The 22805-nt window shown below is 34.5% G+C and overlaps 2 protein-coding genes across 3 annotated transcripts in view; both read left to right on the forward strand.

Annotated features, from left to right (window-relative positions):
* Positions 1 to 22805, forward strand: part of LOC147846887 (uncharacterized) — a 161638-nt gene that overhangs the window by 103082 nt on the left and 35751 nt on the right. The window lies entirely within an intron of this gene.
* Positions 1 to 22805, forward strand: part of anos1a (anosmin 1a) — a 37863-nt gene that overhangs the window by 5721 nt on the left and 9337 nt on the right. The window contains 5 exon segments of one of the 2 annotated variants that reach the window (NM_131358.3): positions 12840 to 12902; positions 14218 to 14440; positions 19066 to 19250; positions 20040 to 20169; positions 20723 to 20919. In NM_131358.3, coding sequence (NP_571433.3) covers positions 12840 to 12902; positions 14218 to 14440; positions 19066 to 19250; positions 20040 to 20169; positions 20723 to 20919 — 798 coding nt within the window. 2 annotated transcript variants of the gene reach the window in all.

Consider the following 22805-nt stretch of genomic DNA (forward strand, 5'->3'; position numbering starts at 1 on the left):
TGCATTTAGTTTAATGAACATAGAAATGAAATTACAGGAATAACTTATGAGAAAAAATAAAATCAAAGTCAAAATATGATGAAATGTCATTCAGACAGATTTATGTTATTCTCACATCTACACATTAAAGAGCTCCTATTATGGGTTTTTGAAAATTACCTCCCATGCAGTGTGTAACACAGCTAAAAGTAAAGTGAAGTATCCAGCTAAGGCTTAAATCTGAAAGTTTGCCATGTTTAAAACTATTGATTCATCTAAAAAAGGGTCGACTCAGAGTGGTTCAAATGAATTATTGGGGTAACCAGTATTTAGCCGTGCCGGTGTAACGTCGATACGGAACTCAAGCCCCGTCTAATTGTTACACGCGCAGACCCAGAATTGAATTAATAGAGAATTGAAACCCCCGGCCCCACCCACAAACACTATAGAAAGAAAAAGAGGAAAACAAACACTGTAGCAGATCCCGGGTGAATCAAGTCACATAGACGCTGTGCTCTTAAGTGTGAGGGAAAGTTAATGTTATTTTCCCTACCCAAAGATAAGGCTGTGAAGAGTCAGTGGTTAAATATTACCTCAGCATTATAGCCCCAGCCTTGTGCTGTGTTCCTGTAATTTTTCTGACGAGTGCTTCCTCAATCTACACGCTTACAATGAAGAATTTGTCAGCTGTTTGTTTAAGAAAGGATCAGAAAAGACTATTGATGTATGGGACTTTATCAGAGCTTGACAGAAACTTTACAGTACACATTTTATGGAACAGTTCCTTCATCCATTTAACAAGTGTAAGTAATTTAAATGTGATTAAAATGGTTGCCCCTTTGTTTTTTCAAGCTTGCAAATTGTGTTTTGTTACTTGTAAGCACTCCATGCAGCTTGTACTGTATCTGGTTAACTCTTTATATTCTCATATTGTGTCTAAAGCCCTGTTGAAAATGCAATGTGTGCTGCTTTGTTTACTGATTGAAATGCATTTGTAAGCTCGCAATCCACTGCCGTTTGTTGTTGCTATGACCACCGGCAGCTGTTCCTACACACATGCGGCAATCAGGTTTCAAAATAGTTCAGCTTTTACTGCTGTGTGGATTAATACTGAATGTGTGTTATGGTTATGAATAGAGCAATATGCTGGTGTTGAACTGCATTGCTTTAAAGCATTCCTGCATTGTGCTCACACATACACTTTGGACTCTGAGTACTTCAAAATTGTTGATAAGCTGTGGTGGGCATTTCTCTCTGTCTCACACTGAACGCAGTCGAGCAATCACAATAGACTGGGTCATCGGACCATCAGCGCAGATTAGCATCACGCTAAGGGAATAAATGAATCGCTAAACAAATCATTTGGGAGTTGTTGGGATAATTAGGTAAAAATAAATGCAGATAAGACAATGAAAGTGCTTTTTGACCTTGCGTGCATATCAGCCTGTTGTTGGAGACCGCCAAAACCAAAATATGACATTTTATAATGCATACTAGGGGCTCTTTAACAATTTAAAATAAACTGTTAAATATATATATATATATATATATATATATATATATATATATATATATATATATATATATATATATATATATATATATATATATATATATATATATATAATGTAAAATATATAAAAGAGTAAATTACTAAGATTTTTAAGTGTCATTATTGTTTTAAATGTCATCCGTGTTGTTTTAAATATGTTTTTGGTATTGATATATTGGCTCACTGAATGCCTTTGTGGGTGTGGGTGAGTGTCCTCTGCTGAAAGTATATAACAGTGAGTATTGTTTGCTAGCTCTGAAAAAAAGTACCCATTCCAGAAAATGAAAAAAAAAAAAAAGAAACAAATACATTTATAGCTGTATTGCACTTTGCTTTTAAGCAGAAACTAATTTTTAAGCCATACCCTTTTGAGTATTGCAATTATGAATGTTAAGGAATCCACAAATGTTATGCAAAAAGCCAGTCAAGTCAGTTATTAGCCTACATAGTCATTCTAATGCTGACCATTGACCATCATTGTAAACACATAAGTCAACCAGTTGTTCAATTAAGTAACCAAAAGCATTTTTTAGAAATCCCTTGCTCTTAGTGCTAATATTTGGCAGCAAACTCTCTTTAAAATATGGCCCATTAGATTTATGGCTTTGATCAAACTAAACTTGTTTATGAGTCTCTGACCTGGATCTATGAGGATATGACTCAGTTCTTTGCACAACATTGGTGCTACAATTACAGACCCCATTAACTTCTGCTGGCTTATGTGGGCACAGTCCTCTAAACATTACTAATTCTGCTTTATTCAAACCTCACAAAACATACATATCAGATTAAAAGCTGACAAAGCAGACTGCAGCTGTTTTCTTGATATTTTTCTTGAACTAGCATTAGCATAAGCACATGTAAACAAACAATCATTGATACTTCCTTATATGTTCCTTTGTTCCAAATTGTGTAGCTAACTTGATGGTTTTTATTTAGACTGCTGGCTTCAAATTAACATTTAACCGAGCGGCCCCCTCTCGTCGGCTCTTTTTGTATCATAATAACTACTCAGACAGCACTTGGAAAGCTCTTCTCTGAAGCACTCTTCAAAGCGATTAGAGTGATAGAACAAAATACATCAATACCTCAGTTTCGTACAACACTGCAGATGTTAAAGTACACAAGCCGCCCTCGAATCTAAGATCTGCTCTTGAATAGTTTCATGCTTCAGGAGCAAGTGGCCTTTAGGCATTTGATATTCAAATGGCAGCAAAATAATTAGCACACCTTGACAATTCTCTTAGCCTTCAGTTTAATCGCCGGTTCAAGTATTAGTGCTGCAGCACCGGTGCAATTGCAAAACCGAGAGTGCAAGCAATTTTCACGACACAGGCAAGATTTCAATTACAGTTACTGTACATAATTTGCTGAGGCTGGCGAAACGAGTGTCTCAGTGGTAGATTAAACAAGCCTGGAACCTCCTTAAAGCAACTGTAATTTGTCTGAATGTTAGCGACAGACATGGGTGGAATTCTCACAAGTGCACAATTATGCTTTTTTTGAATATTATCTTTTATGTAGTGTGTAATGTAGCTGTCTGTAAATGTAAAAAGGTTTACAAAGTTTTATTGATCAAAGTATACGGCAAATACATTTATTGGCTTCTAAAATTAATAATTGATTTTGAATTGCCAATGAGCAATTAATTATGCCAGTTTCAAATTTATTGTCGATGCAATAGATCATATCGTAACATCAATGTGAAATATTTGCATATTGCCAGAATATGGTCTTTATGACAAAAATGACATTAACTGTGATAGGAGATGACTCCCATCCTCTGAAGCCTTGTTTTGTTCTGTTGCCCTCTGGAAGAAGGTTAGGAAGCATCAAATGCTCTTCTAACAGATAGGAATTTACCTTTGTTCCTGAGGCAATAAGACTTTACAACATTACATTTAAGTTTTACATTAAAATTTTTGTACTATTTATGAAGTTATTATGAAGCATGCTGGATTTTGTTTTAATACTGTTTGTAAGTGATCTGTCTCTTTATGTGTTTGTTGTATTATGAAATGCTTCTACCCTAATCTAATTGCCCCTGGTGGGATTAATAAAGTTGTTAACCTTAAACTTAAACCAACACTCAGAGATTTCAGTTAATGGGTGCTCTTCAGATTTAGTTGAAAACATGTATTGTTTAATATGAAAAAAATGTAGGAATTTCATGAATTCAGTGAAACAGAGTGTTTGCACACAGTAAGTCATTGAGTATAATCTAAAGGCTTCTAATCAGTCATTATCGGTTCATAAGCTTAATAGAAATATGTGTGAATTGTTATAATATGATGCAACATACACCGATCGAAATGTTGCACAAATTGGCAAGTTTTATTAATTTTGAAGTTTACTTTAACAGTGATAATGATAATAGTTTAGCAATGGTAGCTTAATAGTAAGTTTAAGTTTTTGCATATTTATATTTAGTTTGTAGTATTATTTTTATCCTTACTAATTTGATCTTATACACATACAATGTGGTGCCAAATGCAATGTAAGTGTTTTTATTTTGCTAGTTTCAGACCCAGGTATAATTTTGTGCTTTACACCACATTGTTTAAATAGCAAAAGTATTGACCAACTTAAAGCAGGTTTAAAGTTAATGGTAGGGATGTCCCGATTAGTTTTTTTTTTGTCCTCGAGTCTAAATCAGAGTCATTTGATCTTGAGTATCTACTGATACTGAAACCCGATCAGATACTTCTATAATACATAAAAAATTGCAAAGAAACAGATCCAGGATGTTCCTTATTTTTTGTTTCATTCACATTATTTTAACATTCAACAACTCTGTTAACAAACAGAGGTAGCTTGAACATTCAAGCAAATAAATAACATAAATTCCTCACTTTTGGACTTTAGTGCAACAGTAAATATTAAAAAAACCCTCATACAAACACAATTAGCACCTTAACTTAAAATACTCGGCAGGAAATCCCAAGTTTACAGATCTCACAGTTTGCTATGGCAATGTTCAAGCTGTTTCTGTGTTCTACTGAGGCCGCATTCAACCAATATCGTCTCTGCAACAAAAGTGATGTCATGCCACACACATTAAAGTTTCTGTGCAAAGTCAAGAAAGAGGTCTAACTCTGTGCCACCGCATAACTATAGATGTATTAAAAATAATGAGAATTATATATATACAGTTGAGGTCAGAATTATTACCCCCCTTGAATTATATGCCACCCTGTTTTCCCCCCAATTTCTGTTTTCTTTCAATACATTTCTGAACATAATAGTTTGAATAACTTATTTCTAATAACTGATGTATTTTATCTTTTCCATGATGACAATAAATAATATTTTATTAGATCTTTTTCAAAACACTTCTTTACAGCTTTAAGTGACATTTAAAGGCTTAACTAGGTTAATAAGATTAACCAGGCAGGTTAGGGTAATTAACCAAATTATTATAATATATAACAATGGTTTGTTCTGCAGACTATCGAAAAAAACTAGCTTAAAGGGGCTAATAGTTTTGTCTCTAAAATGTTTTTTTTTTTTTTTTAATTAAAAACTTAAAAACACAGACATACTGTGAAAATTTTCTTGCTCTGTTTATCATTATGTAGGAAATATTAAAAAAAAAAAAAATTCAAAGGGGGGCTACTAATTCTGACTTCAACTGTATATATATATATATATATAGGGAATTGTTTTCCCAAATATGAAAATGTACTCACTATTTGCTCACCCTCAAGTGGTTCCAAACTTATCAGTTTTCTTTTTCTGTTGAACACAGAAGAACAAATACTATGAATGTCGCTGGTAACATGTTTACAACATTTTTTCAAAATAACTTATTTCGTGTTCAACAGGAAAAAAAGAAATTCAAAAGGATGTATGACAAGTGAAGCAGGAGTAAATGATGACAGAGTTTTCAGCTTTGGGTGAACTATCTCTTTAAACATCTGAAGCATCCAAGCGCACTCGGATCAGTCTCTTTTTTACAAAAGAAGATTTGATATTTTATTTAAAAGAAACAGGTCTTATTTTTTAGCGTATAAGTAGAAAAGTTGCATAACCGTTTCTGGGTTTGCGTCATCCATTCAAGGGCAATGCAACTTAGCTGAACTGGAACTCACCCAAGGCTTCTTCTCAGCTCAATCTCCATGTCTGCAGCTCTTAAATAACCTTTATTTTGTATGGTGGAAGGGAATGCTTGATTTGAGTCTGAAATGGGGCGGAAAACTAACTGGCGCTGGGGTACAATAAAGACACTGGGAGCGAGCGCTTTCATGGAGATTACAGGTGCCTCACGGACAAAAGCAGAGTGGGTTTGGCACAAGCCAAAAGGTGGCTTTAGAAAGGTGAAAGCGATTTAAACCCAGCATTTCTGGATTGGAATACTTTAAGTGATTTATAGCTTAGATCTATGCTGTGCTTTTTCCACCAACATGCAATGCATCATAAAGGGCCGTTCCACAAAGAGAATGAGCCATTGAGTGCTGTGTTCGGGAGACTGATAAATGAGACCGGGCTTGTGAATGTGGCGTTTCTCAGAGCAGGCCATTGTTTACAGCGGTAGAGGTTTAAGGGTGAGGCTGAATGAAAATGAAGTCTATAAAGAGGCCAATGAATCTACTTGTCATATAATGTATGAATAATATCTGATCAATTATAGTATGGGAAGAGGGTCATTTTCTTCCATTGACATCAGCACCGCACGAGAATGCATTACCTGCAGAGGATTGAGTGAGGAGTTATCAGTAGACTGCATCATAAATCACATCTATCACACATGATGCTGCATAATCAACTACTACTAAACATCTACTAAAGTGCTAAAGCATTTTTTACTCTAGCATAGGCCAAAGGTGATGGGAAACTGGTCTGTTCTGGTCCCATAAAAACTGTTTTGTCACCCATCCACAAGCTGTGGTTTTATACCTATCGCATATTCACCTTTTCTAAATACTAAATTCAAAAATCCTATTAAAAAAAAAAAAAAAAAAAAAAAAAAAACAATAGAGGAATTCTATTGAGCCTAGTGCTGTAAAGTGTTTGATGGCCAACCCTATGCCCGCATGGCACTTCTCCAGGAAGTGGATGCTCCCCCCCAAGAGCCCTCACACACAATTGTGATCTTTACTTTTTTCTAAAGAAAATACTTTTGCTTCATTTATTTATTTATTTATTTATTTATTTATTTATTTATTTATTTATTTATTTATTTATTTGTTTGTTTGTTTGTTTGTTTGTTTGTTTGTTTGTTTGTTTGTTTGTTTTTTACATTTTACATACAGTATGTTTATCTTTTTTGCATGCTATATACACTGAAAATATTTGGCCTAATAAATATTTTCTGTTTCTTCATTGTATTGGTGTTTACAGTGTACCTGTTCCCACTCTCAGCAGATTACTCTCACTTTTGTATTGAATTGAAGATTTAAGCCTATAAAGAGCAAAGAGCTTTAGATTTAGAACAACAGTGTTGACATGCTATATCCAAAAGTGTTATATTATGAAAGAAGTGTTTGCCATTCATTCATTTTGAATACAGTGTTACATTTTGAAGGAAGTGTGAGGCATTTTTACATTTTGTGTCTGCAGTTTTGGAAATTGTGTGTTGAGTTTTAAAAAAAGGGGTTACTGTTTTGAAAACGTGTGAAAGCAGTTGGAAAAACCAGTAATAATTCTGTTAATGTTCACGATAGAGTGTCCGTGATAAAGACAAGAAAAAATGGTACTGATTTAGATTAGCGGTTCCTAAAATGTGGTGTGTGCACCCCTAGGGGTGAGCAGTCTGACCACTAGGGGTGCGCGAGAGAATGTTTATAATAGCAGAAATTTTTTATCTTTTTTTATTTTTATGCATTTATTTTGAATAAACTTCACATGTCATATTTTTAAGAGAAAATAAATTCACACAGAGAGAAAAAAATCACATTACAAATTCAAATTTACAACCTATGTATTCTTACTCATCTCGTGTCTTCACGTTTGCGTCACAATGGCCCCGCATTTTCCTATTAGGCGCTTAGTGATGGTACATTTGTTTGTTTGTTTTTTCGCTATATTCATCAAAATGGACTCCTGGTTAAAAACTGGCACTTTAAAGAAGTCAAGTGACAGGATGAAACATTTACATCGGCCTTTTCTATGGAGAAGTGCAGCGGCCTTGAATATATCTGGACTTGGAGGATAACAAACGAGTGAAGAGGCGCAGGAGGAAACAGAAAAATCCAGCAGAGATATACTGATGAAGAGTATTAGGCCTACGCTAGAGAGTGAGAAAATGTCAAGTAAGAAATGCAAATTATGAATTGGAGTTGCATAAAATCCAAGTCAGTAATGTGTAGTCTGTGGTGAGGTTTTAGTTAATTGCAGTTTTAAGCCCTCATATATGGTCCTGCACTTACAAATAAGACACAGCCACATACAAAACATGCCTGTAAGTGAACTTACAAACTTACAAAGTCTGATCTTATTTACTGTAACTCCCTAACCATAACACATATACTTTACTATTAATAAGAAGCTAAGTAGCAGTTTAACTAATCTTAGTTGATAGTTTGTTATTGGTTTATTAATTGTGTGAACTTTACATCAAAATAAAGTGTGGCAGAGAAAATCTAAAAAATTAAAAAAATATGTATTACAAAAACACAAATATATACAGTATAACAAAAATGTAAAATCACTTATGGTTATTTTGTTTGTTATTATTTTGACTCAGCTCTCTTTATGCCTTATATTTTAAATTTGCTTGATATTTGGATAAATAAATAGATAGATAGGTTGACAGATGAACATCACAATAGCACTTTATGTGAACAGATTATTTAAAAAAAATAATATTTACTGCAATAAATCAGGGAAAACATGCAATAGTTTTAAGTGTTTCAGTTTGGCCCCAGACATAATAAAGTTAGCCGTTAAAAGAAAATCAATTTTAACTATGAAGCAGCTTTACAGGAAACAATATTGATTCATTATTTTTGCACAACTCAGTTCATTAATGCTGGTGAGCAAAAAAAACAAAATTAACTTGATTTACTTGTTTGGCAGTTTATTCACTTCATACGTGCAATTTTTTGTTTAATAATAATAATAATAATAATAATAATAATAATAATAATAATAATAATTATTATTATTAATATTATTATTATTATTATTATTATTATTATTATTATACATTAATGATAATCCAAGTATTAAATAAATATCAAACAAGCAGTAAAACAGTTCTGTACTTACTTCAGACTGTAACGCCAGTAAATAAATGTTCAATCACAGTGCATGAAATGCCAGTGCTTTAGTAAATGGGTTCTGTAATGTGCTGTGCATGATGGGTTGGTATTTACACGGATGGGAAACAGCAGCAGGCAAAGCAGAATTCTCTCAGCTGCACGGGCGACTCTGAGACAGCGTTTCGTGTGTTCGAGCACACAAGCTCCAGGCGATCTCAGCAGGGCTCTGGCCACTCTGAGCTCCATAAAACCGCCTCCTCTGCCGCCTCTAACTGCCCCTGTGCCTCTCCCATTATTCATAGTTTCCGACAAACGCACCACCCGAGCTCGAGCCGTCTTTAAAAGGTGTGCATTTTTACTGCCCTCCCAGATAAATGTGTTTCCCGCTCTCATTCTCATTCAGAAACATCGCCCCAAGGTAACCTCCGTCCCCCACCCCAACACAAACACACATATATTAACAATTTACACACACAAAAACCAACGGAAACGCGCCTCAATCTTATCGTTTCCTCCTGATACTAAATCCCTGGATTAACAAGCATTTAAATGCGAAAATCTCTAACTGACGTCTGCAGAATCTTTCCTTCAGAAGGAAGTGTGTACATGTTTCCCAAGGTGGTGGTTAGTGGCCATTCATGCTGCTCTGAAAATGTGACCATTGGAGTAAAGACGGCTCCTAGATCAGCATAATGTGTAATGTTCACATCTCTCTCCCAGTGTGCTCCTGCAGAGCAGTGTTTAGCCCCAGCTCCATAGTGACCGCTGTGTCTCATCGTGGCATGAAATTGGAAATGTGAATTCCCCACAGGCAGCCACGCTCGCTCATGCAGGAAGTGAAGTGTCAATTTTAAGGAAAGGAGAAGAGAAGATGAGAGGGCAAGTGAAAGAGAAGTAGAAAGAGGCAGGGAGAGAGGCAGGTGTAGACAGTGAGATGAACGAATTTTGGCATGTGATTTAAATGCTGAATGCAAATGTCAGTGGTCAGAAAATATTCAGGCTTTTTGGGGGTAGTGTTTGTACAAGTGAGAAGGTATCTGACTCTAAACACTTACATGTTAAACACTTACAAAGTATGATTAAAAAAAAAATCCTTTACTACTTCAGCTTGTCACACTGTACAAATATGATCCTTATGTGATCACACTGTGAAATATCAGTTGTCATAATGTGTAACTGTATGACAATCAAATTGCATCAAAAGTGGATGCACGAAGGAAGACTCGTCTGGAGTTTTACGCTATCAATGTCAATTCAAGTCATTTCAGAAATATTCAAGTAATCAGTTCCCCATTCTCCTGCAAATTCTATGCCCATGATTTAGAATGAGGTGCTGTATCTGAAATGGGTTTCTCCACAGCTCTCTCTCTCCAGGCTGCTTCTTTATTAGCTTTCCTATTTATTTCTTGGTGTAATGGTGGTCACAGAGAGTGCATAGTGGACAGGTAGTGGGGCCCTCCATTTAATAAATTTTCTCGAATGACATCTGATGCTCGTTAACAGATCATTATCTGAATAAATTGATTTATCAGTTTAATTTAATGACTAATTCAAATACTGTGATCTATTGAATGCTATACAGAAAATATTTACTTAAAGAGGTGGTCCACTGCGATATCTTATTTTAAACTTTAGTCGATGTGTAATGTAGCTGTGTGAACATAAACAACATCACTGAATGTAATACGCTCAAAGTTCAATGCACAGGAATACATTGGCTTTTACAGAGTTAGCTTAGCAAAGCCTACAGCGAACAAAGTTTGGGGACTACAAAAAACATATCGGGGTAGTGAGATCACAAATGCTTCAGATTACGTGCATTCACTAAGCGCATACACCCCAAGCAGCCGAGGAGCGTGGCCAGAGATCCTGGGCAGAAGTGTCGCTACATGTCGTGATGCTACTAGCTTAACTAAATTTTGCAGTAGCGTGGCACTAGTGTTGCTACTTTCTAAATCAAATAGTTTTCAGTAGCAAAGCATTTTTTTTTTGTACAGTAGTACAGTAGCATCCACACAAGCTATTTTTACCCATCGTGGATCCATGAGTGACAGCACCAACATTCACGTAGCTGTGAGGCCGGTGTCCAGCCGATAAAAGTACATGCATGCATTACTGCCACTATTTGATCCAGTCAGTGACATCGCCAACCAATTAGGCTAACATGAGAAATTTGCTTGATCGAAAGATGACTGTGGGAGACTAGTTATTTCTGAAGCAGAATTCCTCGTGACCATACCTTAAGAAGTACATGTTGAGATGCAATAATGTTACTGTAATTCTGATGCTGTGCTTATAAAATACTTTCGTAATTTATAGTACTGTAATGTTTTTGAACTACACAATAGTGAAGTATTCAAATCAAGTTGTGGTAATTACTGTGGTACTTATGTTTATAGTTTAATGTTGTAAAGGTTAAAGTATACTATGGTAATTACTATTAGTTCATGATAGTTACTTATGATACTACTGTATGTAGTGTAAATCATTTATGAAGAGTTGTAAATATGTATACAATATAATTATTCCTAAATATTTCCTCTTTACTATAAACTACTATTGTATTTTAAATGTGTAACACCTGGTTTTATTTGATTATTATTATTTTTTTTTTTTGCTGTAATATACTGTCATTTGTTTCTCTTTGGTACAGTATCTTATTTGCAGTAAATAATTGAATTGAACAATAATGCCTCATATGTTCAATTGACAGTTTTATTGATCACTAAGATATGATTGACTTAGATTTAAGTTGCTTCGATTTAAAATTTAAAATTGCAAAAATGGCTTGTGTTGTGTCTGTAATGTAGCTAAGCTACTTTTGCCAATACAATGGGCATTTGAGGCTGAGAAGTGGAAATCCAAAGGAATACAAAAAACTCTGTAATGGTGAGCATTTCCCCCAGCAAGAATGTTTTAGTAGTAGCATGTTATCTTTCCATATTTTGATCGATAGAAAAAAGTGTTTAAGTGCAGTGCAGCCAAAAAATTAACGATTGATATCTGAATAATATGTCTAAAGAGGCACCTGTGGTGACATCTTTGCAGAAATTATATTATGTTGCTTTACTGCACATGTCCTCTGCCATTTTAAAATGAAATGTGCAGTGAGTGAGGCACAAAAGCGTGTTAATTTTTTTTCAAAGAGGGTCTGTTGCAGCAGTTTATTTTATTGGTTGGTGTATAAATTATGGCTATTTAGAACTCAAGTGTGCAATGCTGTTAGAGTAAACGCTCTGTTTTGTTTAAAAATAGCTTACAACCTACAGTACAGTAAATCTTATTCTAATCCTCATTGACAGAATTAAAGAAGACTTATGGGCTACAAATCCATTTCCTTAAGCAGACATACTTGTTCATACTTTTGTTTTGCAGTCATTTTGAATCATGTTTTATGACACTTGTACCCAAATGTTTCCCATTACAAGTGCAGTGCTATACCAGGTGAGCTACCAAGCAAGTTTAAAAAGTTAGGAAAGCAATATTGAAACGATGGGAAGAAATACATTTTTTTTTTGGTTTTAAGTTCAGTGGTTGTAGCTTCAAGTTGCATAAACAGCATATGATAGCAGTGTGATCTTATGTGCTTTATTTACAGAGATGATGTAAAGACACATGGGGCATGACGAAAGTATGAAGTCTCAGGGAATATGTCCCAAGAGCTCTTCAGTTTTAAAAATGGACTCTAGCAAAATGTGATTTAGCTGATTTTTTTATCACTATCTATCTATCTATCTATCTATCTATCTATCTATCTATCTATCTATCTATCTATCTATCTATCTATCTATCTATCTATCTATCTATCTATCTATCTATCTATCTATCTATCTATCTATCTATCTATCTATCTATCTATCTATCTATCTATCTATCTATCTACCTATCTATATTTTAACTAAAATAGCTTTAATGTAATGTTTGGGTTAATATTTAAATTTTCACACACACAAAAAAAAAATTAAACATGACTGCAATTGTTACATGTACATTGCCACACCCCTATTCAGAACAAATGCTTGTGACTTTAACATATTCGTCTGTGATTGTAGTAGAGTCATTTGAGACTGCTTCCTGAAACCCAAACCTCTGCTGTCTGTTCACAGTGCCTGGAGCCATGCAAAGACTCCTGGGAGTTGAAAGACGGACCTTGTCGAGATTTATGTGAGGTACAGACCGCAGCATTCTTAACAGATCTAGTAGTTTCTGGGATGTGCTCTTAACTGGTAAAAAAAAAATCCAACACAAAATGACTGACCCTGGTGTTCTGGTTTTCCAAGTATTAATCCTCCATTGTTTTTCTTGACAGACTTGGCTACCATATAAGTGGTCTACTATTGTTCAGAATGATAATGTTCTGCTCTGATCTTCTTCTTAAACAGTCTGAGAATTTCTTTGAACATTCCTCGTTGGTCTTGAATCCTGTTATTGTGGCGTTCTTCTACATTTTAAAACTCTTGGCCTAGTGTCATCAAGCTTTTCCTGTTTCTTTGGCTATAAATGCACTATTGAGGGCATTGGGGACTTAAAACAGTGAATATTAGTGCTTTTATTTGCCAGCATTGATTGGGACCTTCATCCATCATTTTAGACTTGTATAAAAATAAGCAGCATTCAATCCGCTCATTCACCACACATGCAAATCTTGTAATCAACATAAGTTGAAAGTAGTGCCAAAGACAATAAAAGCCAGGTTTCCAAGCCAACTAAAGACACTATACACCTTTCATATAGGTTTAAACTATACATGGATGTCTGTGTTTTTCGTGCAGAATCCAAGATTGCATTATTCTTCTGAAATTACATACTCTGGGGCCACATAAATATTCTTGTAATATAATTTCCAATAATTGTATTTCTAATATAAGCTGGAATAGGTTCCAGAATTCCTAGACCCTACACAGGATATATGGTTTGGAAAAAGGAAAGAATGAATGGAAGGATGAACATGTTTGAGATATACAGCTATGGAAAAGAATGAAGAGACCTCTTGAAGAACATTTTGTAATTTTATTTTATGGATTAACTGTATATTTGAGTAAAATATTAAATGCTTTATTCAGCAAATGTCTGATAACCATTACTTCATTGGTTGATTGATTGATTGATTGATTGATTTTTTTTTATTTTTTTATAAAGTATATTGTTGGTTAAAATTAAATAAACATCAAAAAATGTGCTTTTTGTTAATTTAACCAATTGTCATGTTATGCAACAATGCTCTATGAGACAATATGATGTAATGACAATATTTGTATTATCATTTGGACGAAATATCATCAGTAGTTGACAGAATGAAATAAAAAAAATAAATCATAAATCCAGAGAGATTTCAAAAGGTCTCATAATTGTTTTCAATAGCTGTGTGCAAAGTGTTGTAGTCAGTAAATAACAAAAAAATCATAGACTAATAATAATGAGTGCCATATAATGAATTGCTAAAATGTTTAAGATGAGAGTGTGTGTACTATGGCATCTCCACAGCATGCGTTTCCCAAGCGTCATGGGGAGTGTGTGACGAGCTGTGAGTTCCTGCGATCGGTGATGGTGGTGAAGCAGGGTGACTGTCCGCCACCGGAGAGAGCAAGTGGTTTTGCAGCCGCCTGTGTGGAAGGATGTGAGGAAGATGGAGAGTGTTCAGGACAGAAGAAATGCTGTCCAAATGGCTGCGGACACACATGCCAGTCCCCTAAAAACCTCTACAGAGGTAAGACCTGAAACAACCGGGCTATTTCATTATCAGTTATCAGTTATCCTTATTTGTGATCAGTACAAACAATGTTTTTTTTTTTTTTTTTTTTTTTTTTTTGCTTTTTAACACTTTCAGCTACCCTGTAAAACCAAGTTAATAAATAGTTAATTTATAATTTATGAACAAATTTCTGGAAGACAATCATTCTATCCACTTGTTAAGTGTGACGACACACAAAGTGGCTTCTGGGTCCAAGCGCTCTATCAAACTATATGGGGAGACTCATCAATTGGTAATTATAAACGTTTACAAAGCGCTGTAATACTTTTGCAAATCATTATTGCAATATAGGGTTACTACTCAATTGAATTGAGAAAATGTTCTATATATATCCAAGCCTAATACTAGGTGGCCAGAAAGTGATTAATTTTTTTATAATTAGTTAAAATACTGTTGTTTGTGATGCAGAAAGACTGGAGACTGTTGTGTACACCATGATTTTATATAAAATTCACTTTAATGTGTGATAGGACTAAAAAGGAGTCATAAGCGAACATTTTCTCAACTCAATTGAGTAGTGTCTTGGACCCGGAAACAGTATTCCAGACGTCCCCGATACGTCACGACTTAATACTCGGATTATCCAATCAGCAAGACCAAACTCCTATAAATATCAGCTCGTCACACCTCTTGACCGTAGCATCCCTCCACCACCCCGACAGCTCTCCTTAAAAAAAGCAAAACACTAATATCTAGTTAAACAATGGGGATGTTTTAAGGCCAGGCTAGATGCTTCACTCTTCTCTTATTGCCTGACAAGGGGAATAACACGAGTAAGAGTCTTAGGGACTCCTCTACCCAGACATCTCCCCAAATTATATTATTTTTTATTAAATCAAATTTCAGTAACACTTTACAATAAATTTGTATTAGTTAATGTTAGTAAATCCATGCTGACACTTTATTTTGAGGGTCCATTTGAGTATTAGTAGACTCTTTGCTTAATATCTGTTGATACTGCTCCTTCAACAGACATGTAACTCACTATTAGAAACTTTGCAAGTACAAGGCAACTTACATTAACCCTAACCCCAACCTAACAGTCTACTTATAATCTAATGAGAATTAGTTGCAATGCACCTTAAATTCAACAAACGGACCATCAACATAAAGTGTGACCTAATGCATTTACTAACATGAACAAATACTGTAGTAAATGTATTGTTCATTGTTTGTTCATGTTAGTTGACGTTAATTAATGAAAGTTGTTCATTGTTAATGTTAATATACGGTGCATTAACTAATGTTTACAAGCATGAACTTCAATGTTACTAATGCATTAGTAAATGTCAAATTATGATTAATAAATGCTGTACAAATATTGTTCATATGTAGTTCATGTTAGTAAATGCAATAACTAATGGACCTTATTATAAAGTGTGACCCAAATATCTGTAAGTGTAAACTTATAAAATAAGATGAGTTTATTTCCCACAAATATTAATGAAAGCACATTGCATTTAATACAAAGTTGAGAAAGAACTCAAATGTTCTTTCAAAAGTGTTGTTTTTTTCAAAACAAATGTTGCAACTGGTACCTCAAAGTATTAATCTGAACTTACCAGGTTTTACAGTGAAGAATGGTTTGCTAAATGTTTAAAATGACTCAGAATTTTTTGAATTTTTTAGAATTAGATGTTATCGTGTATGTACACTCTCAGAAATAAAGGTACATAAGCTGTAACTGGGGCGGTTACTTTTCAGAAGGTACATCTTTGTACTTAAAGGGTACATATTTGTACCTCGAAAGTATATATTAGTACCTAAAAATTTTAAAAGGAGCACTTTTGTACTTTTAAGATACTAATGTACCCTTGAGGTATTAATATTGACCTTTTTGGTACAAATTTGTACCTTGTAAAAAAGTACCACCCCAGTGACAGCTTGCGTACCTTCATTTCTGAGAGTGTAGGGTTCTAAACTCAACCTTGGTGTTAACAAATAACAAATTGTAAGGTTTAGACTGCAGATTTTGATTTATCGTAATAATAATAATAATTATTAATAATTCCTTACATTTATATAGTGCTTTTCTAGACACTCAAAGCACTTTGCACATATTGTAGGGTGTTGAAAGGACTTGTAAGATAAGAATAGTATCGTGTTTAGTGGTATTGTTATAGGCTGTCCACACGCATACATTTTCATTTAAAATATTTTGTATATATATTTAAAATATTTTATATATATTTTTCTGTTTCGATCTTCTGTCCACATTAAGGCAGCATTTTTAGACAACAAATATTAAGCATTTTGAAAATGCTCCACAAAATGTATACATCTGAAAATGCTGTTGAAGCAATGCATGTTACAATGTGGACTGTGAAAATTGAGACTTTTTAAAAAGATGACACATTTTAGTCATGTAAGCATTTGAGCTAAACCAATTAAGGACATTGTAAAACAGTTGTTTTAGATGCTCTTCATTTTTGACAGCATTGTTAATGATTAATGTCAGTTTGTACATGTTCCAGATAGATTTTTCTTCAAAGAACATGGAATGTTTACTCAGAGCTGTTGTTTTGGCACGTCTCCCAGTCTATATTCTCACTCGCTTCTGCAACTTTATACTCCTGTGTTGCTCGAAGCAACAACTCCACCTCGCTGTCTGTCCATTAAAAAAACAAACAAATAAAAACCTTGGTTATTTTCTTCGACATACTGCTGCAACAATTCAAAGAGCCGGAAAGTAAAATAAATGCCGAAAGAGTTTTTACTTTTTTGGGGGAAACGATTGAAAATGATTGTGTGGGTGCAGTTTCTGTAGCCATAACTGACAACACAGTGTACTGTCTGTTTGACACTTCACAAATTCCAGACTGGTATTTATTCTGGTCCACAATAGTGAATTCCACAGCATCTGTGATACTGACCAATAGAAGGACAGAAGATTTTTTACACAGAAGCTTTTTTTCAAACACTGCAAAATGAAAGACAGAAAACATTAAGATTGGTGTGGCTTTTATGTATTGACTAAACAATGAAAAAGCAAGATGTAGCAACATGTTTCTTTACGATGTGGAAAATGAAACATTCTTATGTCCTAAAAATTTTATTCCTGCCAATAACATGGTTCTTTTAAAAACTGTTTGAGGAGCCAAAAATGGTTCTTCTATAGCATTGCTGTCAAAAGGCCTTTTTAAAATCTTTATTTTTTAGAGTGTAGGAGTCAAAATCTCATAATCAGACTGGAAAAAGACAGAAATGTTGTGTTGTCTAAATCTGGCATAACTTGAGAACAGGATATGGTTTAGCACGATTATCAAATCACAAAGACTGCATTGGAATTATACAAGCATGTAAACAGACGTGCTGCATGATTCAGAGTGACATGAACTCCATCTCTGCAAGTACTGTGATCTTGAGTCGCCTATGTTGTGCATTTGAAAATACCAAACATTTTCCACAGGTTGTAATCATAATAGTTCTTGAAGTGCAGTGAAGTGCGGTGATTGTCTTCAGCAACATTTTTTGTTGTGTTGGATGAAAGTCTCTTCACATTCTAATTTTAATGACTGAAATAAATGATCTAAATATATTATATGTATGTTTAGATTCTGGGTAAGGTATAAGACAATAAATGTTTATCCAATTAAAAATTGTCAGGCTGATAATTCCCATAATTCTGATAAGTAGCCCAAACTGTCAGCAAATGTAGATTTGTACAACTGCGCACCTCTGTTCACGCACATCTGTTGCACGTACACTGCAGTCATGTCGACACAAGTGACAACGGTAAAAACAAATGCTGAATCAACTTTTAGAAATCCTAAATCAATAATTCTTCCAGCGAAAGCTTGATGTGACTATTTTCAGTTTTATAAGGGACCTTTTACAGCATCGATAATGTAGATTTTTATTTAGTTTAACAACAAAACATAAGATAATAGCGCTATTCCGCTTAGCCTGCTTTACTGAGGGGAAGTTAGTTTTATGTTCACATTGGTGCAGTTTGACGACCTGTGACGTGGTCTCTATATTGTTTACCATGTTACTCTGAATATTCATTCTGAAATAGCATGAAAATATGACTTAGTAATAAATGTAAATCCTGCATGCCACCGGCCAACCACTAAGCATATAGTCACTTTAGAACAAAGCGCATGAGAGAGTGAGACCAGCCATCCTTGCTTGCATTATGAAATAATGCACATTATGACAAGTTTTGCTAGCTAATTACACAACTAAAACCGTGCTAGATATAATACAGTTTTTCATTCGTGATTGTAGTACTATAAAGTACTATAAAGTTTTCTAACTGGCAAATGATACAATCTAGTGGGTTTCTGTCATCTTTAAGATCCGCGTTCATCATATAAGGTGGCCTGGCTTTGGACGTCAGGGGAGGGATTGTGTTTCAAACATATTATGCTAACCGGTTAGCATTTAGGCAGATCACTCACTGCATCTTTAAATTAAAGAGAAGTTTTGTTTTCCAAAACAAATGCTCTGTGGTTTAAAAAATAGGTTCTAATCATGTGTCATATTGGAAAGGACACAGTAAATAGAATGTAACAAGTAAGACTGTGTTGCAGTTGATGGACTGTTCTCTGTAAAGTTGAGATTTGCTGTTTGTTCAGGTGCTCCTCTGAAGCCCAGGAAGGAGCTGGTGTTTGAAGAGCTGGAATCTGGTGTGTTGGAAGTGCGCTGGTCCTCCAAATTCAATGTGTCGGCAGAGCCAGTTCTGAATGTTCTGCAGAGAAGGTGGAATTACGGCATCCACCCCAGTGAAGATGGAGCCACTGAGTGGCAAGTGGTGGCACGGGTAAGTGTGAAATGTGTGAAATGTGTTTCACACCATCAAGAGTCCACAGCTATATTAAACAGTGTTTGACATTCATGATTAAGACAAACCAAATTTTTATGAAAAATTAAAATATGAATTATAAGAAAAGACAAAAGTCTGTGAAATTTAATGGATGATAAATTGGCCTTTACAGTATCATTGACGACAAAACTACTGTCTTTTCTGAGAAATCACTGTTCTTTTTTAAATATTTTGCAAGTGCAAATATATATATATTTTTTAAACACATTTTTAAACATTATTGTTTATAATAGTTTCCTTTGTATTCGCTGTGATGACAGTACTTTATATTTTCTTAATTATTTAGCAAGATACGAACATTCAGCTTGTGTGCAATTTAATGTTTTGTTTAGGTTAATTAGATTAGCTAGGCAAGTTTGTTAGATGAACAACTGTGTTTTTTTCTGTAGCTAATAAATAAAATATCTAAGGGGAATAATAATATTGGTAAACATTTATTTATTTTTTATTTTTTTATTTAAGCCAAACTTTTAGAAAAAAATACTTTCTCCGGTCGAAAGCTATAATAGCAAATACTAAAGAAAAATAATAGGAATAACACAAATTATTTCCTTACTTTGTGAAATATTATTTGGAAAATATTTGGAAAAAATTACACAGGAGTTCTAATTTTTTTCTAATTTTGTCTTCAACCATATTTTAAATTTCTAAGGATAATGAAATATAAAATAATTTATAAAAGCATGTAAATGCCATCCCTTATTAGTCTGGGGTTGTATACTGTAGACATCAGAAGAACGTGTGTGGCTGACAGACATACGACCTGGTCGCTGGTACCAGTTCAGAGTGGCAGCGGTCAATGTTCATGGAACCAGAGGATACACCACCCCTAGCAGACACTTCAGATCATCTAAAGGTGGGCTTCAGATAACAACAACAATGCCATTTTTCATTCTTATGTTATTCAGATCTGAATTTTGTTTATTCTTAAATAATATTACTATTACAACAAGAAAACATCAATACTATTTATGATTAATGTACGACTACTAAAAATAATAATAATAATAATAATAATAATAATTATTATTATTATTATTATTATTATATTAATATTAATAATAATAATAAGGTCACACTTTATTTTGATAGTCCGCTTGTTGAGTTTGTTACATCACATCTACATGCCAACAAATTCTCATTAGATTATAAATTGACTGTTAGGTTGGGGTTAGGGTTAGTGTAAATTGACATGTACTTGCAAGTTTCTTATAGTCAGTTAAATGTCTGTTTAGCTGCAGTACTGACAGATATTAAGCAGACAGTCTACTAATACTCAACTGGACCATCAAAATAAAGTGTTACCAATAATAATAGTAATCAAATTATTTTGTACCACATTTTACTAAGATGTGCTCATGTACTGTGCGTTTTGCAATATTTTATTTCTTGATTTCACCCTTTCTCAGATCCTCCCCCTCCCCCGGCGCCATCTGATCTTCATGTTAGCGACATGACCTTTGGTGCGGATCACTCGGCGTCTGTCCGGCTCAGCTGGAGTATTTCTGCAGATTTAGACATCCCAGTAAACCACTACAAGCTCTCCTGGAGCTCCTCTGACCACACTCTGCCACCCAAACTCAAGAAGAGAGAGACTGTAAACGGGGTAAATTCAGATGCTCTGCTTACACCTTTTTTACTTTTTTCCTCTCAGACTTTTATGCTTTCATTTTTTCATATACTGGATTGGTCCCAAAATCCCTCAAGGGTTAATCTCCCCAGCCCTTTCTTTCAGCAAGCCACAACAAATTAGATATCTGAGTGCAAATAAGTGCAAGATAAACAACTCAGAATCGGCCCTTTGATCACACCAAGCCCTATACATTTGCAGGTTTCAGACACCAAACTAGGGTGGTACAGCATTGCATCACCGCTCTTGGCAAATGCAAACTTTTCTGGGCGATATTTGATATGCAGCCAAAAACAGCATATCAATTCTAGTTGTGCTTGAGAAAAGGAAATCTCTCAATAACAGAAGAATTGTTTTTCTTTGAGTGAGATCATATTGAAGAGTTTATTTTTTACTCTCCTTTAGGAATCCAAGGGATGGCAGGTCCTCTGCTTAATTCATATTTGCATGTTATATTTTTGAGGGCTTTGTCAGCTGAGGGACATGGAAATTTCCTCAGAAGACTACTTTTATTTTGGCTAGCTGTTGAGTGAATGCAGACAAATGCAAACCACATTGCTTTCACTGTTAAACTGTGCTAGATGATAAAAAAAATGCTGCGAGATGATTTTTAAACAGATGGATTTTACCCTAGTGCACAGTAATTATAAGATTACAATGCGATCTGCACAAAATTGTAATAACATTACAGTTTTTTCATTGGCACGAAATATTACTATGATTTATATGATTATTAGTAAGTGTGACTCAGCTTCAGTTTCAAATCCCAAGTTAGTAAATTATAGCAGAGTAATCTAACTTAGCAAAAGAAACTGAAATAAGCGTAAAACATTCATATTCATTTTCTTAAAGGGATAGCTTACTATGATAGTTCAATGACTTTTTACTCACTCTCAAGAGGTTTCAAACCTTTATGAGTTTCTTTCTTCTGTTGAACACAAAACAAGATATTTATGGCCCGTTTCCACTGACTGGTACCGCTTTGTACCATATGGGTCGATCTGGGTCACCTTTATAAGCCTTGCATTTCCACTCCCAAAAGGGTACCAAGAGTGGGCATGGTGTACGACAGAAAGTTTCAGTCAACGTCAAGCAAAAATCTCGCACAAAGTAAAGGTGTACAGGTCGTTCACATATCATATGAGAAGCACTTCTCACAAAACAGATGTTTATACACATAAATACTTGTGTATAAATGTTCATCACTAACTTTTCTATGAACATGATTTGATTATAACTGCAGATCAATGAAAATAGTCTACTGTAATGTCTGCGATTATGTAAAATAAATAAATAAATTCAACATATATGAACACATACAAACCCTTACAGTCTCCGATATGTTACCAATTATAGATAAACTACACACAGCACACATTTAGTCCTTATTTGGGTTCGAAAACAGTCAGAGCAAACCTCTCATCTACATCTTTAATCTTCACCAGCACATTTAACCACTTGTTGGAAAGTAATTCCGTCATTCCGAGTTCATAATAGTCCAATTGGTGATGATAATAATCATGGCAGTTTGTTTATGTTTAATGTTGCTGAAAGAACTTTTTTTTTTTTTTTTTTTCCGGCTTCTCCTTTGTTTTTTTTTCGCACTTCACTCTCGTGTTTGTCAGTTTCTGAAAGGATCAGATGTCATAAACACTTCTATAATCACGTGCACGTTATTATCATCGGCTCAAGAAATTCGTTATTTCAAATATAGATGCACAAACGAGCGATCGCGAGTTCTCTGGAAAACAATAACAGGACAAGGCAGATTTTGCTCTTCTTGGCTTTGTGGTTGTCCATCAAGAAAACGACAAGGTTGTTTAAGCTCGGGTCAACCATGGCTTGTTATTCTATGCATATAG

Source organism: Danio rerio, chromosome 1 (genome assembly GCF_052040795.2).
Source record: "Danio rerio strain M-AB ecotype USA chromosome 1, GRCz13ab, whole genome shotgun sequence".
Taxonomy (NCBI): domain Eukaryota; kingdom Metazoa; phylum Chordata; class Actinopteri; order Cypriniformes; family Danionidae; genus Danio; species Danio rerio.